The 24,974-nt window shown below is 37.8% G+C and overlaps 1 protein-coding gene across 5 annotated transcripts in view; it reads left to right on the top strand.

The window, feature by feature from the left end:
- CFAP44 (cilia and flagella associated protein 44) overlaps positions 1-24,974 on the top strand; it is a 124,786-nt gene that overhangs the window by 28,932 nt on the left and 70,880 nt on the right. For 4 of the 5 annotated variants that reach the window (XR_011994687.1, XM_072723148.1, XM_072723155.1 and 1 more), the window contains 9 exons: positions 1,776-1,940; positions 3,893-4,048; positions 4,495-4,542; positions 5,291-5,390; positions 5,910-6,004; positions 9,477-9,686; positions 10,318-10,428; positions 14,497-14,658; positions 21,866-22,099. Coding sequence is in view for 4 of the 5 variants with exons in the window: in XM_072723148.1 (XP_072579249.1) it covers positions 1,776-1,940; positions 3,893-4,048; positions 4,495-4,542; positions 5,291-5,390; positions 5,910-6,004; positions 9,477-9,686; positions 10,318-10,428; positions 14,497-14,658; positions 21,866-22,099 (1,281 nt within the window). In the remaining variant the exon portion in view is untranslated. The remainder of the gene's footprint in view (positions 1-1,775; positions 1,941-3,892; positions 4,049-4,494; positions 4,543-5,290; positions 5,391-5,909; positions 6,005-9,476; positions 9,687-10,317; positions 10,429-14,496; positions 14,659-21,865; positions 22,100-24,974) is intronic. The other variant, XM_072723153.1, reaches the window with a different exon arrangement.

Genomic DNA, 24,974 nt, shown 5'->3' with positions numbered 1-24,974 from the left:
GGTTTGTGTATGTGTAGGGGAGAAAAGAAGCCATTTTAAAAAGAGATGCCAAAAAAATTAAATTAAATTAAAAATAAAAAAAGAGAGACGCCTTTTCCTTTTAAAACGGAAATGTTTAGAGTTAGGAATAAATATCCTATATTTGGAGGGCTACTTAGGGAAGAGCATTCATGTTGGGAAAGGGTGGGAAATTAGGCTGAGAAGTAGAGTTGGGTCCTATGTATAAGGCATTTTAACAGCTGGGCAGAGCTATTATACATCGGAAGAGTAGAGTTGCAAATGAAGTTGTTTATCAATCTGGTCACAAAAATGCCAAACAAATTGGGGGAAGGGAAATCTGGAGTCAGGGAGATAAACCAAGAAGGAAGATGTTACTTTCATTTCATTATTCAGGACAAAAGGAAAAAGAAAGCTAGACGCGAGTGACCTTTCAGAAGGACCGGCCTGCCTGCCAGGTGTTGGTGGCTTTGGGTGGTTTTGTCACTGGATGGAAGAAAGCAAGGCTAAATAAAGACTATCAAAAGTGAGCTGAGGTCTAATAGTAGGTGAAACAGGTAGAATGGATAGGATGAGTAGACTGGGGAGACAGAAAGACTGAGCAAATTAGTCTAGGTGAGGGACGTGGAATGCAGAATCCTGGAGCCAGCAGAAAAGAATTAGATCTGAGCCGCCCAGAGAATATTAGCCTGCACAGAAGCTCTGTGAAAAGAGGACTTCCTGGGTCAAATTCCTTTGTAACTAGAAATTCCTCTCAGTGATTTCCAATGGACACTTCTATGTTAAAGTCTCCTAGGGGTCCTAGAGATAAGAAACTTGTTTGATTTTTGTTTATCCAAGCATAGGCCTTGTGAGGCATGTTAGGACAGGAACTTTCGAGCCAGGGTTCCTGGTTTCAAATCCTGACTGCTATGGGTACTTTGTTACTTAACTCTTCTGTTCAGCGTTCCCCTTTGTAAAATGGGAATAATAATACTTGGGGCTCCTATTGGCCCATATGATTCCTTTGTGTGAATGAGGATAACTGTCTTTTCTGGGAAAGTAAAGTGCCCAACCTGCATAACTGTATTTAGTACCCCCAATAAATGTACCCCTTCATATGGGTTCTTAGGATTAAATAATATATGTAAAATGCTCAAGCAGCACTTGGCAGAGTCAATACTTAATTAGTATGGCTTATTATCTAATACCAGTTAAGCCACCTAGGAACTAGTGTTTGGTGGTACATTCTCGGGGAAGCGCTGGATTAAATGGATTAATAAGAGCTGATCCCAGGTGATTATTCTTGTTTGAAATTGGATAGTATTATGCTATAATCTGCTGAGTTCACTAATGGCCTCATAATTTTTTAAACATCCTGTGACATTTGATATTATCACTCTTAAAAAGTAGACTCTCGCCTATCAAGTGTTTAAACACGTCTCTAATTTTTGACCTGGTAATTCTGTTACTGGATTGTGGCTTTAAGAGATGTACAAAGGAAGCTATTACAGATATATTTGAAAAATTACCAGCAGTGGACAGCCTAATCACAATGATGTAAAACTATGTTGGGATTTTATATCATGCCAGGAAATACATTCAAACGTGATTAGTGATTTTTTTTCTCAAGTAATGAATTTTTATTTCTAGGTTTCTTATTTTTCCATATTTATTTTTTTTACTTTTATAATCAAGAGATATGATCTTTAAAAAGAATTCTCACCTGCTATTTGAGGCATAAATATCCACGTTTGTCTGGTTTAATGAACATTCCTTCCTTTCTGCGTACCTGCCAGGTGCTCTCTGGGTCAGAGTGGGGCAACATGCTGTTGTGGGAAGGCGGCCTCATCAAAGTTGAGCTCTGTCGAGCTGCAAGGAAGTCTTGTCATCAGGGTCCCATTAACCAAATAGTGCTGGATGAGGGCGAAGTTATCACCATTGGGGCAGATGGATGTATTAGGGTAAGTTTTCTTGACACTTGGTCAGTAGCACCCACATCAAAACCTTCCCTGTTGGTTTGATCAGATTTTTCTTTCTCACGAAGGTCACTTTATGAAAGAGACGAGGAGTCATTTGCTCCCAGGCCAATCCATTTTAAATAATGCTTTCCTTGTAGTAAATATTTAAATTTGAGTCAAAATTAATTTACAACATCTTAGCCGTGCATTTTCTGAGGGGACCTTTCGTTGTTTTGATTCTGTTTTTGAAATAGTAGTTTCAGAACATGAAAACCTATTTTAACAGAATATAAGCTGTGGATACAGATGACCTTTCAAAATACACAGTATGAAAAAAAAAAAAACAACAACAAAAAAAAAACAAAATACACAGTATGAATGGGGAGTTTTCTAGCCAAGGTGCCAAACATTTCTTATTTTTGAGGTTATCAATTAGAAATATGCTCAAAAGTGAGCTGATAGGGTTTGCCCATGGATGCTCCCCTTTCCTTGCTCCTGACACTGGTGAGCTCACTTGTCCTCACCTATGGACACTGTCCTGTCCATAGTGTGGGCTAAGCTGGAACCCTGCTTCAGCATCTAAGTGCTCCTGGTTGTCTCCCACATTCATATATACATACCCTGCTGTTGCTGGCAAACCTGGAGGCTGGTGATTTGCCTCGTGGTCCTCATGGTACATATTCCTACTGACACTTTTCATAAGAAAGTGGTAATATTCTCTGGGCATTCTATAGGAAGTATTGTTCTGAGAGGTAAGACTATATTTTTAAAAATAGTCTGGTCATTCTGTTGATCCCTACTGAGCTTATGATGTCTAATACATTATTTAAGCCATCTCTCTCCCAGGCTGTCTTCTTGCCATTGGCTTTTTTGAGACCAAGTATACATTTTTTTTTTACATTTACCATATTAAAATTATTTTGTTAGATACCACTTACTGTTCTGGGAAATGTTTATGTCCTTTTGTTTGTCCTAGTATATTCGCTATGCTTCCAAGATATATACCACCCCAAAATGTCAAAATACCAACTAGAAGGAAACCTCAAGAGAAAAGAAGTTAAATACTTCACAGAGGGTCCCTTCATGAACAGCACTAATTTCTAAACTGGCTTCTTTTAAAAATTTCATGCTAATCTCTTTAGTCTTTTACAAAGTAAATCTCTACATCTAATCCTTTAGGAAAAACTTACCCCAACTCCCAGGAGTTAGTCCAATCTATGATCTGGGTTTCTTCCCCATGAGGCTAGTCTATGGGATAACACCAACCCTCCCCAAAGGCTGAGTTATTGAGTCTGGGTTAACAGGGTGGGGTGTGCTAATTGATCCGTGCAGGGTGAGCTTTAGCACTTCACAGAGGAAGTCCTTCTCAACCTCTTTGCCTTGTGAAATTGTGCTCCTTCATGCTTCCCATAGCATTTTCTTCTCTTGTCCTGGAACAACAATCCTTACCTGAATGGTACAGTCTAAATCAAGAACGAGACACATTTTCTCATAAAGGACCTCATCTACATCCATTTTCTCTGCTTATAATGAAGACTGTGGTTGAACCATTAAGAAGGCCCATTTCCCCTTTCCAGGGGCCCACTGATAAAATCAAAACAGGGCTCATTATAGTGTCTCCCTGAACAACTGAACCATTTACTCCTTACAGACACTTTATATGCAGAAAGACCTGACAGATACCTTGACATAACGTTTACTTTAGGCAAATTAGAATTCTTACTAGGCTGTATTTTCTCACTAATCTCCATACATATAAAGGAAATTTGTTATCCCCATAGTTGGGAGCAATATCTCAGGGGACATATTTTGGCTGGTGTTCTCATTACACCTATTCACTAATTTGCATGAAACAAGAAGAAACGACTTTTGGGGAAAAAAATCAGGGCCTTTTCTTATAGAAAATATAAATTCAGAAACTACTGATTGATTAAAGTATTTTCTTTATTTATAAGATCTGGGATTTTGAGACAGTAGACACTGCTGATTCTATTGATGAGACTGGATTGTTAGAGATCGAGCCCATTAATGAGCTTCAAGTAGGCAAGAATGTCAAACTCTTCTCTATGATAAAAATGAATGAAATTGGAAGTAACTTTTGGTTGGCTCAGGTAAGTTGTGTTCTTGTCTCTTGGCTCTTTTAAGTTACCTGGACATAAAATTAAAATAATTACATGATTTATTGTGACTGTAAGTCCATTTTACTATTAAGACTACTATTGATATGTCAACCAGGAGTACCTGAATTTTGGTATTTAGTTGACCTGTATTTGATACACAGAAAACCAATTAGCATTCTTATTATATTAAATTGACTACATGTATTATGAATATGTTTCATTTATTGTGTGTTCTAATATATATATATATATATATATATATATATATACATATATATATATATATAGAAGTTGCTTTTGTTAAATTTCAATCATACTTTAAAACATGTAAGCTCTTGGTATTATTGTTTTCCTTTAGCTAAATCACAGGAAGAAAATTCCTTTCATTTGATATAAGTTAAAAATAATAAACTAATATTAGGTATTTAATTTTTTAGGATGCCAGTGGAGCCATATGGAAGCTTGACCTTAGTTTTTCAAATATTGTAAGTTGTTCATTTTTCTTATTTTTCCCTAATTTTTATAACAAAGGTCTATTATTCTCCTTATTTAAAAGATACTCTTTCTTTCTCCATATTTGATCATTGTTCTCATGAAAAACTTGTCCAACATGTCCTAGTCCTGAGAATGTATTATCTCCCTCTCTGATTTTGCAAAAAAAAAGGAACTATCTCAACAAAATTTACCAGAAAAGTGGCAATAGCAATGCCCAATGTTATCTAGTGCTTTACAGTTGCCATAAACTTAATGGTATTTTCATTTCTATCATCTCCTGCTCTCACAGCTACCCTGATAAACAGGTAGACAGTTGCCATCACCTCATTTTACTGGTGAAGAAATGGAAAGCCTTCAAGCCAGTACTGTTTCTCCCAATTCTAAAGTCCACCACTCTTTCTAGCCCATTTTGCTTTTTTTAAGAAAAAAAAAATTATTATTTTAGAGATGGGGGAAGAGCTGGGGGAGAGGGAGAGAGAGAACCTCAAGCAGGTGCCATGCCCAGTTTGGGGCTTGGTCCTACCACGCTGAGATCATGACCTCAGCCGAGACCAAGAATCAGATGCTTAACTGACTGAGCCACCCAAGTGCCCTAGCCTATTATGCTTTAAAAAATTTCTATTCAGATAAAATCACACATGTGTTATTAGGCTCTAGTTATATTTTTAAAAACTTGACCTTAATTTGATTTTAACTAATCTTTGAGATCTACTAGGATATCTGTCTTTTTATTATCAGACCCAAGATCCAGATTGCCTCTTCTCCTTCCATTCTGGAGCCATCGAAGCCTTGGCAGTCTCTCCCCTCACTTACCTTATGGCCACTACTGCCTTGGATTGTGAGTAGGAACTCTAAATGAAAATAGATCTGTGATTTTTTGTTTTCCACACAAAATTTTATATGTGTTTGATGAAAAGCATTTGAGAACTTTTCCAAAAGGTAAGTCTCTTGATGCAAGTGAGGTGGGTTTTTGTGGAGGGCAGAGGAACTGAAGTATAGCAGCCTTGGTTGTTGTGAAAGTTTGAAGGACATAGTCAGTTACTCATGAAGATGCCATTCATTTTGGTCTTATCCACATTTGTGTTTTCCCTATTTTTTTCACCTTGTTTCTTCCTTTCTGATGCATGGTGAATCTTTTGTGGGCTGTGCAAGGTGAAATTAATCTGAGTCAGTCATCAATTGTTTTCTTTATTGTCCACGCTTACAAATTACCTGCTTGAGGATATATATGTAAATTTTTGAGTAAAGAAAGCCTAATAGATTATTAGTTGATTTATTTATGAAATTTCTTGTTATAATGTTTAACATGTTAAATGAGCAAAAGTTATTTAAGAAAAAAAAAACTATCTTTCTGTAGGCTCTGTTCGAATCTATGATTTTGCCAGCAAAACTCCTTTGGCTCAGATGAAATTCAAACAAGGAGGTACTGCCCTTGCTTGGGTGCCCCGACTGGTGAGTTAATGATAATGAACTTCTACTGGAATCTATTGATATATACGGTATATCAGTGCTATTTCTTTGAAATATGTCTTATGACTCGACATTAGAGAAGGATAAACAGTTTATTCACTCAGAATATGATAGAAATCGTATCATGACCTTGCTTTGTTGTTTTGGTCCTGTTTTAATGAAAATCTATTTTTATGCCATCAGCAGGTTAGTAATCCTTCCATGTTATAAAATAATTACTCAACAGAACTTTGTGTATCTCTCCTTTATCTCACTGTGATTTCATTTCTTCTATTTATATTAACTTTTATTGGTGTTCAATTTACCAACATTACTCAGCAATTAGAAACGACAAATACCCACCATTTGCTTCAACGTGGATGGAACTGGAGGGTATTATGCTGAGTGAAATAAGTCAGTCGGAGAAGGACAAACAGTGTATGTTCTCATTCATTTGGGGAATATGAATAATAGTGAAAGGGAATATAAAGGAAGGGAAAAGAAATGTTGGGAAATATCAGGAAGGGAGACAGAACATAAAGACTCCTAACTCTTCTATTTATATTTACAGCATGCCTGTAAGGTGCTGGATCTTTTCTAGCTTCTGGGAATAGAGCATGAACAGAAAGGCAAAAATACCTGCCCTCATACATCTTACACTTTAGTGGGAGAGAGGAGGCATAAATGCACAATAAAGAAAAATAAATAACATATGTGATATGTTAGATAATGATACGACCTATGGGAAAAAATCTAGGCAGAGATAGGGAGTTGTTCTAGTTATCCATTGCTATGTAATGAGCCATTATAAAATGTAGTGGCATAAAACAGCAGTCATTTTATTTTGCTCATATGCTCTGGATTGGGAAATCAGACAGATGACAACAGGAATGGATTGTCTCTGGTTCATCACGTCTGAGGCCTGGAATCACATAAAGGCTTCTTTATCATCAGTCTGGGACCTGGGTTGAAGGCTGGGTTGAGCTGGGCTGTCAGTAGGAGTACCTCTCTACATAATAACCTCTTCATGTGGCTCGAGCTTTGTCACAGCATGATGGCCTCACAGCAGTCACACACTTCTTATATGGCAGCTCAGCGCTCCAAGATCTTGTGTTCTGATAAACAGGCCAATGCTGGTGGCCTTGTAGGACCAGCCTTGGAAGTCCCATGATGTCAGTTGTACCATACTCAGTTGAGTGAAGCAATCACAAGTTCCACTCAGATTCAAGGAGAGGAGGGACCCAATTGCCATCTCTGTTTGGGAGGCATGCCAAAGAATTTGCAGCTATGTTTTAAAAATATCATGGGAGTATTTGGAGAATGTTTTATCCTTGCTGTTTTGGGTTGAAATCAAAGAGAAAATGTTCCAGGGCCAAAATAAAGGCAGAAATGGCTGGAATAGAGGAGAATTTCATGATGGAATCAAGACCAGAAGGAGAACTCTGGCTAGGGAATAGAGGTAGGACAATGATAAGGTTAGAACAAGGAGAAACCATAGAGTGTTTGTCTTACCGAACCTGACTGACTCTTCATCCCCCTTCACTTACACTCTTCCCTGAAGTATTTAAAATACAGCCATGTAATTAAATCATTTATTCAGATGGTTGTGCAATGTCCATAGAATTGTTTCCTTTTTCAGCCTCCTATGCAAGTAATGATCATTGAATAGCACGCTAGAATTGAAATGCCCCTTCTTTACACCCTCTTGCTTCTCTAGAAAACTCCATATCTTTATGACTTAGCTCAAGTCAAACATCTTCTCCTGTGCATAGCACTCTGTGGGACTCTACCTTCAGACACAGCTAGGTACTCCTTTCTCTGTGATTTTTTTTAATTTAATTTTTTTATTTTTATTTATTTATTTTTAAAGATTTTATCTATTTATTCATGCAAGACAGAGAGAGAGAGAGGCAGAGACACAGGCAGAGGGAGAAGCAGGCTCCATGCAGGGAGCCTGACGTGGGACTCGATCCCAGGACTCCAGGACCACACCCTGGGCCGAAGGCAGGCACCAAACTGCTGAGCCACCCAGGGATCCCTGTGATTTTTTTTTTTAAAGGATTATGTATATACCAATTTTATGACCCTTATCACAATGTACTATGATGAATTGCTTTATGTCTCTTTCCAACCAGACTGCTCTTCATGGGTGACAACTACTCTTTATTCTTTGAATCTCTAGTGCCTCTATGGTACATTTAGACACACAGCAAGTATTGAGTGAACAACATTCAACTGGAGTTGAACGGAGTACGGTTTTCCTATTGCCAAGACTCTCCTAATGACTAGGCCTCAGCAATGATTACTCTGTTCTAAAGAATATCAAGGCTCTCGCCTTTTTCATAAATGCCTCCCAAGACAGCAGATTTAGTATATTCAGACATTGCTAGATTTCTTTCTCCAGCCCAGACTTCTCTGAGCTGCAGACTATATGTCCTCCCCATTTTGAGATCTTCAGGGGATCTCAAACCCAACATGTCCAACACTAGATTCATGATACCCTGCTGGCCTCCAATCAGTCCCCTCCAAAATGATAATAGCAACAACAAACCACACATGCACTTGGCTCCCTTCCACTGTTTCCTATCTCAGTAAATGTCTCAGTCATCTTTGACCCCTCCCTCTGCTCCCCTCCCCCATATTCAGGTGTCACCAAATAGGGCCATTATAGCTCTCTCTAAGCTATGCCCATATCTCTCCTCTCCGTGATGCTACCTCAGACCAAGTGACCACAATCTCTTTAAAGGTCTCCCTGCATCCTATCTAAGCCATCTCAGTTCTGTTTTGCAGCTAAGATGACTTTTCTGAAATAGCAAATCTGATCATGTCAGTTCCTACACACAGACCCAAACCCCCAATTAAAAACTTTTCAATGGCTTCCCATTGCTCTTGGGATGAAGACCATCCTTAATGTGATATGTAAGCCACTTTGTGACCTGGGGCTTGCTTATCTCCCTCTTTAGCCTCTCTTCTGCCACACGACCTTTGCACAAGCTATGTCTTCTCCCAGAAATACTTCTCCCATCTTCCTGAACTTAATTTCTGGATATCCTTCTGGTCTCAGCTCCACCATCTCTTCCCTAAGAAAGCCCTCCGTCTAGGTCCACTTTCTTTGTTTAATGCCCTCATAGATTGTTTCTTTCCTTTAGCATTAATTTCTGTTCATATTTTACACTCATCTTTATGATGTCCTCCCACTAGACCTAAATTCTATGAAACCAGGAACAAACTGTTTATAGCTCACCCTTGAGTTGCTGGTGATAGGTGCCTGGCACATGGTAGACAGACATTCCACCAACATTTGCTCCTCAAGTGTTTGTATTGCCATTATTTACTCAGAAAGTGGTATAAGGAATTACCAATGAGCAGTCAATATTAAATCATTTGGCTAAATAAAATACAGAGTTATCTGTTATGTAGTGTACCTTTCTTAATCAACTAATTTGGAATTTGTTACATTTAATTTTTATCCAAGGTAAGCTACAATGGAGCACAGATTATTGTAGGATTCGAAGATGGCGTTGTTCGAGTTCTTGAGCTTTATGATCCAAAAAGGCTCACAGTTTTTGCAGGACGGAAGAAAGTATCTGATGCAGATATTAATTTGAAGCAGGTTTTCAAACCCCATACTGCTCGTGTCACTGCTTTAGCTTATGAACGTGATGGAGAAATTCTAGCTACAGGGGTGAGTGCTACATTTCCTTTTGTTTCCTATTGAGCTTTCATGGTTAAAATTACCTTATTCATCTTCCTACTTGATGATAACTTATGTGCTAATGTACATTTTAGAGAAAAATCCATAGTTTGCTTTCTTTATGTTCATATTCTTTCAGTATAGTCTGTGCATGACAATTTAAAATTTTCTTACAAATTGAGTTTTAATGCTTATTTCAAATGAATAGAAATTTTCAGCTGGGAGTTATGATCATGTTTCATGTATAATCAATACATAAAACATAGGCATGTTCTTATATAGAATTGCCATAAGTGAAGAGAATAACCATATACATTTTTAATGCATTAATAGGTGAGCATATACTTTGTGGAATTTTTTTTGTGTGAGTTAATCTATGGACAAGTACGGTGATCATTTTTTCAGAAACACATCCCGGAACACTTGGTTTGTCAAATGTTCCCATGGGGGAAATAAAGCAAATATTTGAAATAATTTTCCAAGAATAATCTGAGATATATGATTGTTGTGGGTTTAAATATACATATTTATATGTATACTATAGCTTTTAAGTGCTGCTCTGTACTCTGTGGAATAGATTTCAAAAAACCCCATATTTGTTGGATATTTCTCTTTTTCTTAGAGTGAAGATCAAACTGTCTTCTTCTTTGAGGTAGAAAAGGATTATAAGCCCATAGGGTATATTACTACTCCTGGACCTGTTTGCCAGTTAATATGGTCTCCAAACTCCCATGTAAGTAATTCTTATTTGTCTTTGTGTGTAAATCTCAACTACTGTGTAATAAAGTGATCTGGATTAAGTCCTGATCTCATTTGATGCCTCTAATTTCCCTAAGTTTAACCTAGTCATCTGAATGTTGATTGAATGTCTAAACCAGGTGCTGTCCTGGGTTCTAGGATAATAATACTTATTGAACTGCACAGAAGTGTTGTCAGAATTATTGAAATAACATCTATAATCTGCTTTAAACTCTCCTAAGGAAAAGGACTGTGACAAAATAGTATCTGGAAAAAACTTTAACAAAGACTCATATTTTCATCTTTGCTAGGCACTGATGATGGATTTAATAAGCAATACAAAATAATATCTCTTGAAAAAGAAAAAAAATACACCTATTTAAGAAGTTAAAGAACTAAAAAAAAAAAAAAAAAAAAAAAAGAAGTTAAAGAACTGGGGATCCCTGGGTGGCACAGCAGTTGGGCGCCTGCCTTTGGCCCAGGGCGCGGTCCTGGAGACCCGGGATCGAATCCCACGTCGGGCTCCCGGTGCATGGAGCCTGCTTCTCCCTCTGCCTGTGTCTCTGCCTCTCTCTCTCTCTCTGTATGACTATCATAAAAAACAATAAAAGATAATGTTTAAAAAAAAAAAAAGAACGGTCACAGAACAATACAAGGTTTCACAGGGAATTTGTGACTAAAATATCAGTATGGCCATATGTGCTGTGAATGTAGATTAGGGAAATCTCAAGAAGGGAATAAGTTAACATAAATTGTTATTTTGTATTATTTTACCTTAATCTTGAGGAAATGGTAGGATTTGGGTCCTTGGAGAGAAGGGTGAGTGCAGGTGGTTTGGGTGAAAGAAATGAAAGCTGCAAAGGGAGCTCTGTGTTAAAACATGAACACAATGTGTGATATTATGGGCATCCTTTAATCATTTCTCAAGATTCAAAGCCAAAACACCAAGAGTTAGGAATGGTGGGTGGAAGGGGGTGATTGTGACTACAAAGGGGTATATTGAAGAAGATCCTTATGGTGATAGGATAGTTTTGCATCTTGATTGTGGCGAATGGTTCCATGCATCTACACATGTGATAAAATGACATAGAACTATACACAATTCTATATTAATGTCATTTCCAAGTTTCGATATTGTTGTATAAGAGGTAACCAATGGGAGAAACTAGGTGAAGGGTATATGATTCCTCTCTGTACTATCTTTGCCACTTCCTTGAATCAATAATTATTTCAAAATAAGAAGCTAGAATTTTTTTTTAAAAATAGACGTAAGAGACCAAAACCCCTAACATAGTTCAAAAGTTATTTCAGGCAGTGCTGCCAGTTAGTGCTTATATTTCTATTATTTGGGAATTACTAATGTCAAAATAAGTTACCCTCATTTCACAATATGTACGTGTATTGAACCATCACGTAGTACACTTTAAACTTATACAATGTTATATTTCCATTTTATTTCAATAAAGATGGGGGACAAAGGTAAATTACCATGTGTAACTGATAGGCTGCATATTTCAGTTGTCCAACTAGCCATCGCTGTTAGCTTCCACAAGCTCTCAATGGTCAGATCTCCTGCCTTCCTGGAAGCACTAAACTTCTGTCCACTATTTATAATTTGTGTTTCCAATAAGGATGCATCACATGTACACACAGAATCACTCTGCCTCCCGCTGCCATGTGGGATGAGCACTGGGTGTTATGCTATATGTTGGCAAATTGAACTCCAATAAAAAAATTTTTAAAAAATGAATCCCTCTGCCTGCCGTGATTACCACCATGATCATTTTGGGCAATAGTGTGAAGTTGTAGAGGAGGCAGATTAGAGGCAGGTGGATCTATTGGGCAACTGTGCTCCAGACATGTGACCAGAGTTTGAAAGACTGCAGACAAGAACTATAGAGGAGGTAGAATTGACAAAATTTGGTGATCTTTTGAATTTCTGGGGATAGTTTTGAGCTGTCTAAATGAAACACGTGAGTTTCCCTAAGACATGTTCTTTTGCCTGCGTTGTTCTGGGACCACTGTTCTCTTCTGTTGCTCTAACCAGAAAATCCTGAGAATCATTCCAGTCTCTTCCCTACCTCTAACCACCCTGCCCTTCATTGGTTCACCAAGCTTCTTTGATTATGCATCATAAACATCCTTGCTTCCTCTTTGATATCCTAGATGCAGACATAATACTACACATAAAAGCATTCAGATAAATGAAAATGAAGTGAAAAATAATGGGCCATTTGGAGGAAAGTAACAAACCCCATTCCCACAAAGTTTAGAGTTATGTAAATGCTTTAAAGCAAAGGCCCAGCAGAATGTCAGGCTCACTTTTCTGCATTTCCCTTTTCTCTGGGATCATATCCCCTCAAGTCCTAATTGTTTTTGTAGCTTTGAACTTCAACTTTTGTCTCCTCATCTTTGCAAGAATCCCTAAAGCTCTAGGACACAGCATTCTGTCTGGCTTCTAAGTCTCATGCAAACTGTTGGCGATTTGTCCTTAGGAGGAAAAGCTGCAGAGGAATCCTTCACCTTCCTACTACCCCAAATAAAGTCCCGTTACTTCTGCATCCACCTTCCCCCTTCCCTTTATTATGATAGAGATGCCCTCTCCCTTCCCAAAAGTCCCATTCCATCTCCTGTCCGTTGGGTTGTACTCTATCCCACTTTTTTCAAGATTTCATACTTCTTATTTTCCCTTTTCCATCGTATAAATGTAACCTCACCTGTTTACTGGACCATTTCCATCAATATTTAAATATGTTTAAGTATCTCCCATGAACAAAAAGTAAATTCCTTGACTTTCTGTTCTTCTGTAGTTACTGTCACATCTTTCTCCTCTGACTTTTCCAAGAGGATTGATTATTCCTATGGACTCTTTAACTATTTCTAGGTTCATCACTCCACCAAATCATCTTCTGTAAAGACACCAGTGATATCCATTTAACATTTTCAGTTCTTGTCTTTCTTGACCTCTTGGCATCATTTGACTCTGTTGACCCTTACTTTCTCTTTGAAATACCATCTCCCTTTGACATATGTGACATCATGCTCTCCTCGTTCCCTCTTCTACATCTTGCCATTCCTTTTCAGCCTCCTTCACACAGTTGCTGAGTATTGTTTCCCTAAGGCTCTGTCCCAATCTCTCTTCTCTTTCTCTTGATTTAGGTGATACCACCCAAGCCCATAACTCCCTTGTAAGTGAAATATATTCGCCATAGGATATTTATACATGATATTTCCTTTGTATAGCATACTCCCTCAAACCTTCCCATAACTTATTGTGTAATTATCCTTACTCCTCCTCCACATTGAGGGTTAGATACCATCTTCTCAGCCTCCTTTGCTCTTATAGCATCTCTGTAACACTTGTTGCAGTTATACTTTACATTTATTTATAGGATTTGTTAAATGACAGGCTCTCTTGAGGGAAGTAAGCTCCTTAGCACCAGACACTGTGTTTTTCTTTTACAATTTTACCCCTAGCCCACCACAAAATGCCAAATACAGAGTAGATACATAATAAATAATTACAGAATGATATGACTGAGTGAAGAAATATTTTGAATAATGGGTCTATGGAATATCAAGATGGGGACTTCCCATACATGATTAAATATGTGATTTTGGAGATCAAGAGAGTGATCTGGCCTGGAGAGATTAATTAATTTGGAATCTAATTGTGCATGAGTGGGAATGAAGCATTAGGTTGGCTGTAAGATTTCCAAGGGAATGTTTATGGAGGGGAAAAGAGGGAACAAAACAAAAGCCTTGGGAACATCCACATTTAATGAACTTGGGCAGATAAAGAATGATCCACCAAAGGCTGCTGAAACTGGATATGCCATCCACACACTGCACATTTTCCTTGGCAGTCCCAATTTTAATATTCTGCTTATTGAGCTAACATATTTCAAGCTGTATTTTTGGCTCAGAAAACATGTTGCAGCATCAATAAGAAACAAATCCTAAATCTAATATTAACGCTTAACTTATTAATGATAATAATAGGTGTTAATAATTCTAAAACTTCACCTAAATGTAAATGATATGTTAATCTTTCTTTTTTTAGCCTGACAGTACTTTACTGATTATCTGTGAGAATGGCTATGTTCTTGAAACTCCGTATCCAACCATAAAAGAGGAAGAGGAAAATCGTGATGTTGTTTCCTATGAAATCAAAGACATGCACATAAAATGTTTTCATTTCTCAAGTGTCAAATCTAAGACTCTGGTATGAGATATCCTTGAAGCGTTATCTTCTAATAAGTTTTTTTTTTCTTGGAATATAACATGTCTTTTTGTCTTCAAGTTTCTATTTAAATTCCAGTTAATATGCAGTGTAATATTAGTTTCAGGTATACAATATAGTGATTCAACACTTCTATACATCACCTGGTGCTCATCACAACAAGTGCCCTCCTTAATCTCTCACCTATCTAACGTATTCCCTCCCTCACCTCCCCATTGGTAACCATCAGTTTGTTCTCTGTAGTTAAGAGTTGGTTTCTTGGGAGTGCCCAGGTGGCTCAGTCAGTTAAGCATCTGACTCTTGATTTCAGCTCAGGTCATGATCTCAGGATTGTGAGATAGAGCCCCACGCTGGGCTTCATGCTGGGTATGGAGCATGCTTAAGATTCTCTCTTCCTCTCCCTCAGCTCCCCCCACCCCCCACCAAAGAGTCTGTTTCTTGGTTTACCTCTCTCTTCTTTCCCCCTAGGTTCATTTGTTTTGCTTCCTAAATTCTACGGATGAGTGAAATCATATGCTATTTGTCCTTAACTGACTTACTTCACTTAGCATAATATTCTCTAGCTCCATCTACATCATTGCAAATGGCAAGATTTCATTTTTTATGGCTGAATAATATTCCACTGTATAAAAGTGCTGATGAAATAGAAGATGATGACATTTACTCTGACTTTGGAGAGCTGATAAGCTGGTAGGAAGCAGCTGACTGTATTAGAAGGCAGTAATGAGCAGATACTAAGATCACAGTGCAAAGAGAATAATTTTAGGGGTGTGGAGTGAAACAAATATATGATTTTGATGGAGGGGTGAAAGGGGATCAAAGATGACTACATAGAAGGGACATTTAGTACCAAAAAAAAAAAAAAAGAGAGAGAGAGAGAGAAGAATTTTTGAGAGGATGAGAAAGGAGAGGAAGGCGATAAGGACCGGAATAATATCCTGAGGGAAGGCAGAGTTGTAAGAGTTTCTGGTGTCTTCAGAAAATGAAGAACAGAATGGAATATATTCAGAAAAAGAAGAATGGAAAATGAGGAACGCAGTGTGTTGGAGGGATGTGGTAGAAGGAACTCCTGGGGCAGCCTGGGTGACTCAGCGGTTTAGCGCTGCCTTCCTCCTCCTCCTCCTCCTCCTCCTCCTCCTTCTTCTTCCTCTTCTCTCTTCTCTCTTCTCTCTTCTCCTTTTCTTCTTCTTCTCTCTTCTTCTTCTTCTCTTCTTCTTCTCTTCTTCTCTTCTTCTTCTCTCTTCTTCTTTTCTTCTTCCTTTCTTCTAATATTATTTATTCCAGTTCTATAAAAATTACAGAATTTTTAATAGGTAATTTTGATAGGGATTGCATTGAATCTGTAGGTTGCTTTGGGCACTATGGAAATTTTAATAATATTAATTGTTCTAATCTATGAGCATAGAATATTTTTCCATTTGTGTTGTCTTCAGTTTTTTTCATCATGTTTTATATTCAGAATATAGGTCTTTCACCTCTTTGGTTAATTTTATTCCTAGGTATTTTATTCCTTTTGGCGTAATTGCAAATAAAATTATTTTCTTAATTTCTCTTTCTGCTAGTTCATTCTTAGTATATAGAAACATAACTGATTTCTGTGTATTAATTTTGTGTCCTGCAACCTGACTGAATTCATTTATTATTTCTAATTTTTTTGATGAAGTTTTTAGAGTTTGCTATGTATAGTATCATGTCATCGGCACATAGATACAGTTTAACTTCTTCCTTGCCAAAATGGATGTCTTTAATTTCTCATCTGATTGAAGTGGCTAGGACTTTCAGCACTGTGTTGAATAAAAGTGGCAAGAGTGAATATCCTCATCTTATTTCTGATCTTAGAGGTAAAGCTATTTCACTATTGAGTATGATATTAGCCATGGGTTTTCACATATGGTCTTTATTATGTTGAGGTATTTTTTTTTCTCTAAACTCACTTTGTTGAGAATTTTTATCATGAACAGATGTTGAATTTTGTTAAATGCTTTTTCTGTATCGATTGAGATTATATGATTTTTATCTTTTGTTCTGTTAATGTGTATCACATTGACTTGTGAATATTGAACCATCCTTGCATCTCAAGGATAAATCCCATTTGCTTATGGTGAATGATCCTGATAATGTATTATTGAATGTGGTTTGCTAATATTTTGTTGAGGATTTTTGTTTCTATGTTCATCAGGCATTTTGGCCTGTAGCTTTCTTCTTCTTCTTCCTTCTTTCTTCTTGTCTTTGGTTTTGGTATCAGGATAATACTGGCCTCTTAAAATGTACCTGGAATCTTTCCATACTCTTTCATTTTTTGGAAATAGTTTGATGAGGAGAAGTAATAAGTCTTAAATGTTTGGTAGAGTTCACCTATGAATCCATCTGGTCCCAGGCTTTGTTTTTTGGTAGTTTTTAAAAAATATAACTGATTCAATTTTATTTCTAGTAATTGGTTGTTCAGATTTTCTCTTTCTTCCTGAATCAGTTTTGGAAGATTGTATGTTTCTAGTCATTTATCCACTTCTTCGAGGTTGTCCAGTTTTTTGGCATATAATTTTTCACAATATTCTCTTATAATTCTTGTATTTCTATGGTGTTGTTTGTTACTTTTTCATTTTTGATTTCATTTATTTAGATCTTTTCTCTTTTTTATTGATGAGTCTGGCTAAAGTTTTATCAGTTTTGCTTTTCTTTGAAAGAACCAGCTCTTGGTTTCATTGGTATTTTCTATTTTTTAAAAGTCTGTATGCCATTTATTTCTGCTCCAATTTTTATTATTTCCTTCCTTCCTTCTTACCTTGGACTTTGTTCTTTTTCTAAAAGTTCTTTTACATGTCAGGTTAGGTAGTTTATTTGAACTTTTCCTTATTCTTGAGATAGGCCTGTACTGTTGAAAAATTTCTTCCTTAGAATTGCTTTCACTGCATCCCAAAGCTTTTGGAGAATTGTTTACATTTTTGTTTGTCTCCCACGTATTTTTTTCATTTCTTGTTTGATTTCTTCATTGACCCATTGGCTGTATGTTTAGCCTCCATGTGTTTGTAGTTTTTCCACTTTTTTTTCTTGTGATTTCTAGTTTGTTTTTTTTTTTAAGATTTTATCACAGAGAGAGAGAGACATAGGCACAGAGATTTTATTACACACACAGAGAGAGACATAGGCAGAGGGAGAAGCAGGCTCTCTGCAGGGAGCCTGATATGGGACCTGATCCCAGGACCCTGGGATCATGACCTGAGCCAAAGACAGATGCTCAACCACTGAGCCATCCAGGTGCCCCATGATTTCTAGTTTCATAGTGTTGTATAGTGTTGCATAGTGTTGTGATTTCAAAAGAAACATATGATTTTAGTCTTCTTAAATTGACTGAGACTTGTTTTGTGGCCTGACATCATCTATCCTGGAGAATGTTCCATGTACAATTGAAAAAATGTATACTGTGCTGTTTATGAATGGAATGTTCTATATATATTAAGTCTATCTGGTCTTATGTGTCATTCAAAGACACTATTTTCTCATGGGTTTTCTGCCTGGATGATCTATGTTGGATGTAAACGAAGTGCTAAAGTCCCTTACTATTATTGTATTGACAATTTCTTCCTTTATATCTGTTACTATTTCCTTTGTGTATTTAGATCCTCCAATGATGGGCACATAGATATTTGCAATTGTCATATTCTCTTATTGGATTGATCCCTTTGTCATTATATAATGTCCTTCTCCATCTGTTTTTATAGTCTTTATTTTAAAGTCTATTTTGTTTGATAGGACTTTTACTACCCCAGCTTTTTTTCTGCATTCGTTTACATGGAATATCTTTTTCTATCCCTTCACTCTCAGTCTGTATGGATCCTTAGGGTTGCAGTGAGTTTTTTGTAGGCAGCATATAGATAAGTCTTTTAAAAAATTATTATCTTTTGATTGGAGAATTTAGACCATTTACACTTAAAGTAATTACATATGTACTTATTGTCATTTTGTTAATTGTTTTCTGGTTGGTTTTTGTAGTTCTTCCTGGTTCCTCCTTTTCTTGTTCTCTTCGTTTGTGATTGACAGTGTATAGTGTCATGCTTGGGTGTTTTCCTCCATTTTTTGTGTATCTAGTATAGGCTTGTGGCTACTATGAGTTTCATATGTTGCATCCTAAGTATATAGTAGTCTATATTTAAGTGGATGTCATTTAAGTTCAAACACATTATTAAAAAAACTTATTTTTTTATACTCCCCCTTCCATATTTTATGTATATGTCATATTTTACATGTTTTAATTCATAATTTTTTCCTAATTATGGACTTTTTTTTCTACTTAAATCTCTTTCACATTTTTGGAAGGCCAGTTTAGTGATGATAAGCTCCTTTAATTTTTCTTTGTCTGGAAAACTTTTTCTCCTTTTATTCTGAATTTGATAACCTTACCAGGTAGAGTATTCTTGATTTTTTTTTTCATTTCATCACTTTGAATATATAATACCACTCCCTTCTGGCCTGCAAAGTTTCTGCTGAAAAACTGGCTGATAGCCTTATTGGGTTTCCCTTGTACATAACTTTTTGCTTCTTCCTTGCTACTTTTATAATTCTCTATATATCCTTAACCTTTGACATTTTAATTATTATGTGTCATGGGTTCATCTTGTTTTAAACTCTCTGTGCTTCCTAAACCAGGATGTCTGTTTCTTTCCCCAGATTAGTGAAGTTTTTAGCTAGCATGTCTTCAAATGAGTTTTCTGCCCCTTTCTGTCTCTCTCTCTCTTCGGGAACCCCCCTATAATGTGAATGTTTGTTGGCTTGATGTTGTCTAAGAGATCTCTTAACTTATCCTGATTTTTTGCCCCTGCTGTTCAGTATGGGTGCTTTCCATTACCCTATGTTTCAGATCTCTTCTCCATTCCTCTGTATCTACTACCCTGTTGATTCCCTCTAGTAGTTCCCCCCCGCACTCACTTCAGTTATTGTATTCTTCATTTCTGATTCTTTTTTATATTTTCCACATCTTTGTTGAAGGCCTACTGAGTTATTTTACTCTTTTCTCCAGCTTGGTGAGCATTTTATGATCATTGGTTTAAACTCTTTATTAAACCTATTGCTTATCTCCTTTTTAATTTAGTTCTCTTTTGGAGATTTTGTCTTGTTCTTTCTTTCTTTCTTTTTTTTTTTAAAGATTTTATTTATTTATTCATGAGAGACAGAGAGAGAGCGAGAGAAGCAGAGACACAGGCAGAGGGAGAAGCAGGCTCCATGCAGGGAGCCCAATGTGGGATTTGATCCCAGGTCTCCAGGATCAGGTCCTGGGCCAAAGTCGGCACTAAACCACTGAGCCACCCGGGCTGCCCCTTTCTTGTTCTTTCTTTTGGAATGTATTCCTCTGTCTCTTAATTTTTCTTGACTTTTATGTTTCTATGAATGAGGTGGAATAGCTACTTCTCCTAAATTTGAAGGAATGGCCTTGTGTGTGGTCTCCCCTGTGTATACTTGGAGATGACTTCTGGCTGGCTAGAGCTACAGCTGGTGTGATTGGGGGTTGCAGGACATTCTGTACTATGGCTGACCTTGTGAGATGGCTGGAGCTAAATTGGGTGCAAGGTGGGGGGGGGGGGTTCTCGGGGCTCTTCATGCAGTGGACATCCTGGCAGGACACCTAAGACTGAATTAGGTGCAGGTTTGGAGGATCTTGGAGCTCTATGTGGAGTGGGTGCCCTGGCAGGCCAGCTGAAGCTTAAGTCAGTGCAAGCTGGAGTGTCCTGCGACACTCATCCAAGGGGTGGCCTGATGCGGTGATGAGTACAGGCCAGCACAGGCCAGGGTGTCCAACCACATACTATACAGGGATGCCTGTCAGGCCAGCTGATGCTAAAGTGGATATAAGCTGGGGAGTCCCTGAGCTTTTCATATAGAAGATACCCTAGCAGGACAGCTAAAGTGGAAATGGGTACAAGCCAGGGTGTTTAAAAGCATTCCACACTGAGGGCACCCTGACAGGACAGGTGAAAGTAAAATGAGTACAAGCTGTAGGGTTCCCTGGGTGTGCAGCACAGGGGCTGTCCTTGAGGGGTAATGGAAGCCATGGCTGATGGAGGCCTGCGTTGTGTACATGAGGCATCCTGGTGGGATAGCTGGGGCCAAAGCAGGCATCAGCCAAAAGGTCCCAGAGCACTGTGTTGGGGGTGCTCTAGTAAGCTGCCGGAGGCAAAACTGGTATAGACCAGGAGTATTCAGGGATGCTTTGCACCTGTGTCACCTTGGTGTGACACCTGGAGCTATAGTGATCACTATCCAGGGGTGTCCTGGTGTATAGCTCCCTGGATCCTCTTTCATGGGATTGCTGGGGTTAGTGGGGGCTAGGTGCTTAGGACTCACTGATGTGGTAGGCCGGGGAGGGTGTCCAGACCTTGATTCCCCCATTTGTACTCTCATGGAGGAGGGGGAGCATAAACAATGGTGCTCACCAGCCCTTCTGACCTGCAGAGATTTCTAGCAGCTCCCTGCCGTTTGGTGATTCTAAGGTTGGTTCTTTTATATACTAGTTGCTCTTTTAAACCTTGGCCTTTTTATCCTGTGTTCCAGGGCAGGCAGATCTGCTCCTGCTCTCTCAGTACTTTCAACGCCCACTGCAGTTCACAGCATTTGGGGATGGAGGTTCCCTTTATTGCTGTGTCTTCATTTCTGTTTTCTTGTACAGAAGCTGTTCAATCACCCCTCCCACTGTGAGATTTTGAGGAGGGGTTGCTGTGATGAGATCATATAAATTAGGAGGATAATTCTGAGGGATAAAAAAGAACAAAGAGATAAAATATGGGAGGTAGGGATCCCAGTATTAGGTGGCTTTTGAAATAATCATTTGAAAGAAATGATGGGGTCTAACTCATAGTATTATTAAAAATAGGAACAACTTTCCTCAGGAGTTATTTTGATCTACCTAATTCGTGGGCTGACAGTGATAGCCTCTGGGAGAAACTTTAACTTCTTTATTAGGAAAAAAATAAGAAAATAAGTTTTAAACTAGGATTGAAGGGGGGAATACAGAAATTATTTGAAAATGTTAGTGATAAAATACATCTCCAAATGGATAATCATTTTTAAGTGACATTATTTTACATCAGAGCTGTGAGTTTTTCTGGGACCCTATCTTCCTTCCACTTTCTTTGAAGGAACCACCATGAATGAATGGTTTACAGTTGTTTTTATATCTTCTTAATGTCTCTTGAAAAAGCGATTTATAGAAATAGAAAAGAGAAAGAGACTAAAGGAGTTGAAGGAGAAGCAGAAGGAAGAAAGGAGGAAGCAGCTAGCAGCAGAGATGGGAGGAAATGGAGAAAAGGAATTCCACGCAGAAGAGGAAGAGGTAGAGGCAGAGGAGCCATTACCTGAAATCTTTATTCCATCAACCCCCTGTCACATCCTCTGTGGATTTTACTCTGAGCCAGGGAAGTTCTGGGTTTCTTTGGTGAGTAATATTGTAATACATTATTTTTATCTCAGCCTTAATCAAATATAGTTTATAATCATGATTTTCCAGCACATTCTTACTTTCTAACTCTTCTGGTAAGACGGTTTATTAACTACTATTGAAAGTGTAAATTTTGAAGAATGAAAGTGAATTACAATTTTTATGTTATCTCTTTTATGTCTACTTATTATATCTGCAATTATCTATAACCATCATACATGTTCTGGGAGGGCAAAGGGGAGAAGAATACAAGATAGAAGGGCAAAGGGTAAAGGTTCTTCCAGTCGATTCTGCTGTTTTTTAAATTTTAAAACTAATTGACATTTTGAAAATAATGGCCACACTATCCTGTAAACTTTTGCTTGCATTTTGTTATTTGCAACTATGCTGTGTGGCCATGTGGAAGTCTGGGAGGATTACTCTTTTTAAAGATTTTTTTTTTTATTCGAGAGAGAGTGGAAGTGAGAGACAGAGTATGAGCAGAAAGGGAGGGAGAGGGAGAAGCAGACTCCCTGTTGAGCAGGGAGCCTGATCTGGGACTCCATCCCAGGACTCTGGGATCATAACCTGAGCTGAAGGTAGATGCTTAACTGACTGAGCCAACCCAGGTGCCCTGAGGATTATTGTTTTTAGATGGTCACATTGCTATTGTGAATAATTGGGATTTGACTAATAAGGAAGAAGAGAAAAATGAATATCAGGGAGACAAACACCAAGAACTGTCACAATGTTGTAACATATCCTCTAATTATATATTTTCCTATCATAAAACATTGATCAATTGCAAAGCAAGATTTCCTTCATTATAAATTTGACACAAATTTCAGCTCCATTAACCAAAAAAGTAATAATTGACATAAAAGTAATACAGGCATACCCTATTTTATTGCACTTCACAGATACTGTTGATTGTCACAAATTGGTTTATGGCAATCCTATGTTGAGCAATCTTATTGGCATCATTTTTCCAACAACATTGGCTCATTTCATGTCTCTGTGTCACATTTTGGTAATTCTCACAGTATTTCAAATCTTCTCATTAGTATTTGTTATGATGGTCTGTGATCATTGATTTTCGTTACTATTATAATTGTTTAGGGGAGCCATGAACCATAACCATATAAAGCCACAAACTTAATGACAAATATAGTGTGTGTTTTGACTGCTTCACTAACCAGCCATTCCCTTGCCTCTCTTCCCTCTCCTTGGGCCTTTCTATTCCCTGAAATAAAAAAATATATATTGAATTTAGGCCAACTAATAACCCTACAGTGGCTTCTAATTGTTCAGGTGAAAGCAAGAGTCCTATGTTTCTCACTTGAAATCAAAAGCTAAAAATGATTTAAGCTCAGTGAGGAAGGCATGTCAAAAGCCAAGACAGATCCAAAGCTAGGCCTCTTGGGCCAAACACTTGGGCAAGTTGTGAAAGCAAAGAAAAATTTCTTGAAGGAAATTAGAAGTGCTAATCCAGTGAACACATGAATACTAAGAAGGCAAAACAGGCTTATTGCTGATAGGAGAAAGTTTCAGTGGTCTGGATAGGAGATCAAACCAGCCACAACATTCCTTAAAGCTTTATCCGGAGGAAGACCCTAATTCTCTTCAGTTCTATGAAGGCTGAGAGAGATGAGGAAGCTTTGAAAGAAACATGGGAAGTTAGCAGAGATTGGTTCATGAAGTTTAGGAAAAGAAGGAAAGAAGCTATCTCCATAACACAGAAATGTAAGGTGAAGCAGCAAGTGCTGATGTAGAAGCAGCGGCAAGTTATCCAGAAGATCTAGCTAAGATAATTCTTGAAGGTGGCTACACAGAACAAGAGATTTTCAATGTAGATGAAATGGTCTTATTGTGGAAGAAGAAGATGCCAGCTAGGGCTTTCATAGGGGAGAAATCAATGTCTGGCTTGAAAGAATGGGCTGACTCTCTTATCAGGGGCTAAATGCAGCTGCCGACTGAAGTCGAAGCCAATGCTCATATACCATTCTGAAAATCCTGGCCCTTAAGAATTACATTAAATCTAACTCCCAGTGCTCTATGCATGAAACAATAAACCCGGATGACAGTGCATCTGTTTGCAACATGATTTACTGAATATGTCAAGCCCACTGTTGAGATCTGCTCAAAAAAAAAAAATTCCTTTCACAATATTACTGACTACACATCTGGTCACCCAAGAGCTCTAATGGCGACATACAATGAGATTAATGTTTTCATACCTGCTAGCACAACAATCATTTTTCAGCCTGTGGATCAAGGAGTAATTTAAACTTTCAAGTCTTATTATCCAAGAAATACATTTTGTAAGGCTATAGTTGCCATTGATTGTGATTCCTCCAATAGATCTGGGCAAAGTCATTTGAAAAACTTCCTGAAGGCATTTACCATTCTAGATTCATGGGAAGAGGTCAAAATGTCAACATTAACAGGAGTTCTTGGAAGAAGTTGATTCCAACCCTCATGGATGATTTTGAGGAGTTCAAGACCTGAATGGAAGAAGTAACTGCAAATGTGGTAGAAATAGCAAGAGAACTAGAATTCAGAACAAGAATTCCCTTGAATATGGGACTGAATTGCTGCAATCTCATGATAAAACTTTAACAGATAAAGAGTTGCTTCTTTGGATGAACAGAAAAAGTGATTTCTTGAGACGGCATCTGCTCCTGGCGGAGATTGTTGTCACAGCCAATCGTGGCTGTGAGGATTGTTGAAATGGCAAAAGAGGACTTAGAAAATGATATAAACTTAGTTGATAAGCAGCAGCAGGATTTGAGAGGATTGACCCCAATTTTGAAAGCAGTTTTGCTGTGAGTAAAATGTGAACTAACAGCATTGTGTGCAACAGAGGAAGTCCTGAAAGGAAAAGTCAGCTGAT

The sequence above is a fragment of the Vulpes vulpes genome, chromosome 1 (genome assembly GCF_048418805.1).
Source record: "Vulpes vulpes isolate BD-2025 chromosome 1, VulVul3, whole genome shotgun sequence".
NCBI classification, from domain to species: domain Eukaryota; kingdom Metazoa; phylum Chordata; class Mammalia; order Carnivora; family Canidae; genus Vulpes; species Vulpes vulpes.
The sequence above is the reverse complement of the archived record's forward strand: the minus strand, read 5'-3'. Positions and strand labels throughout refer to the sequence as shown.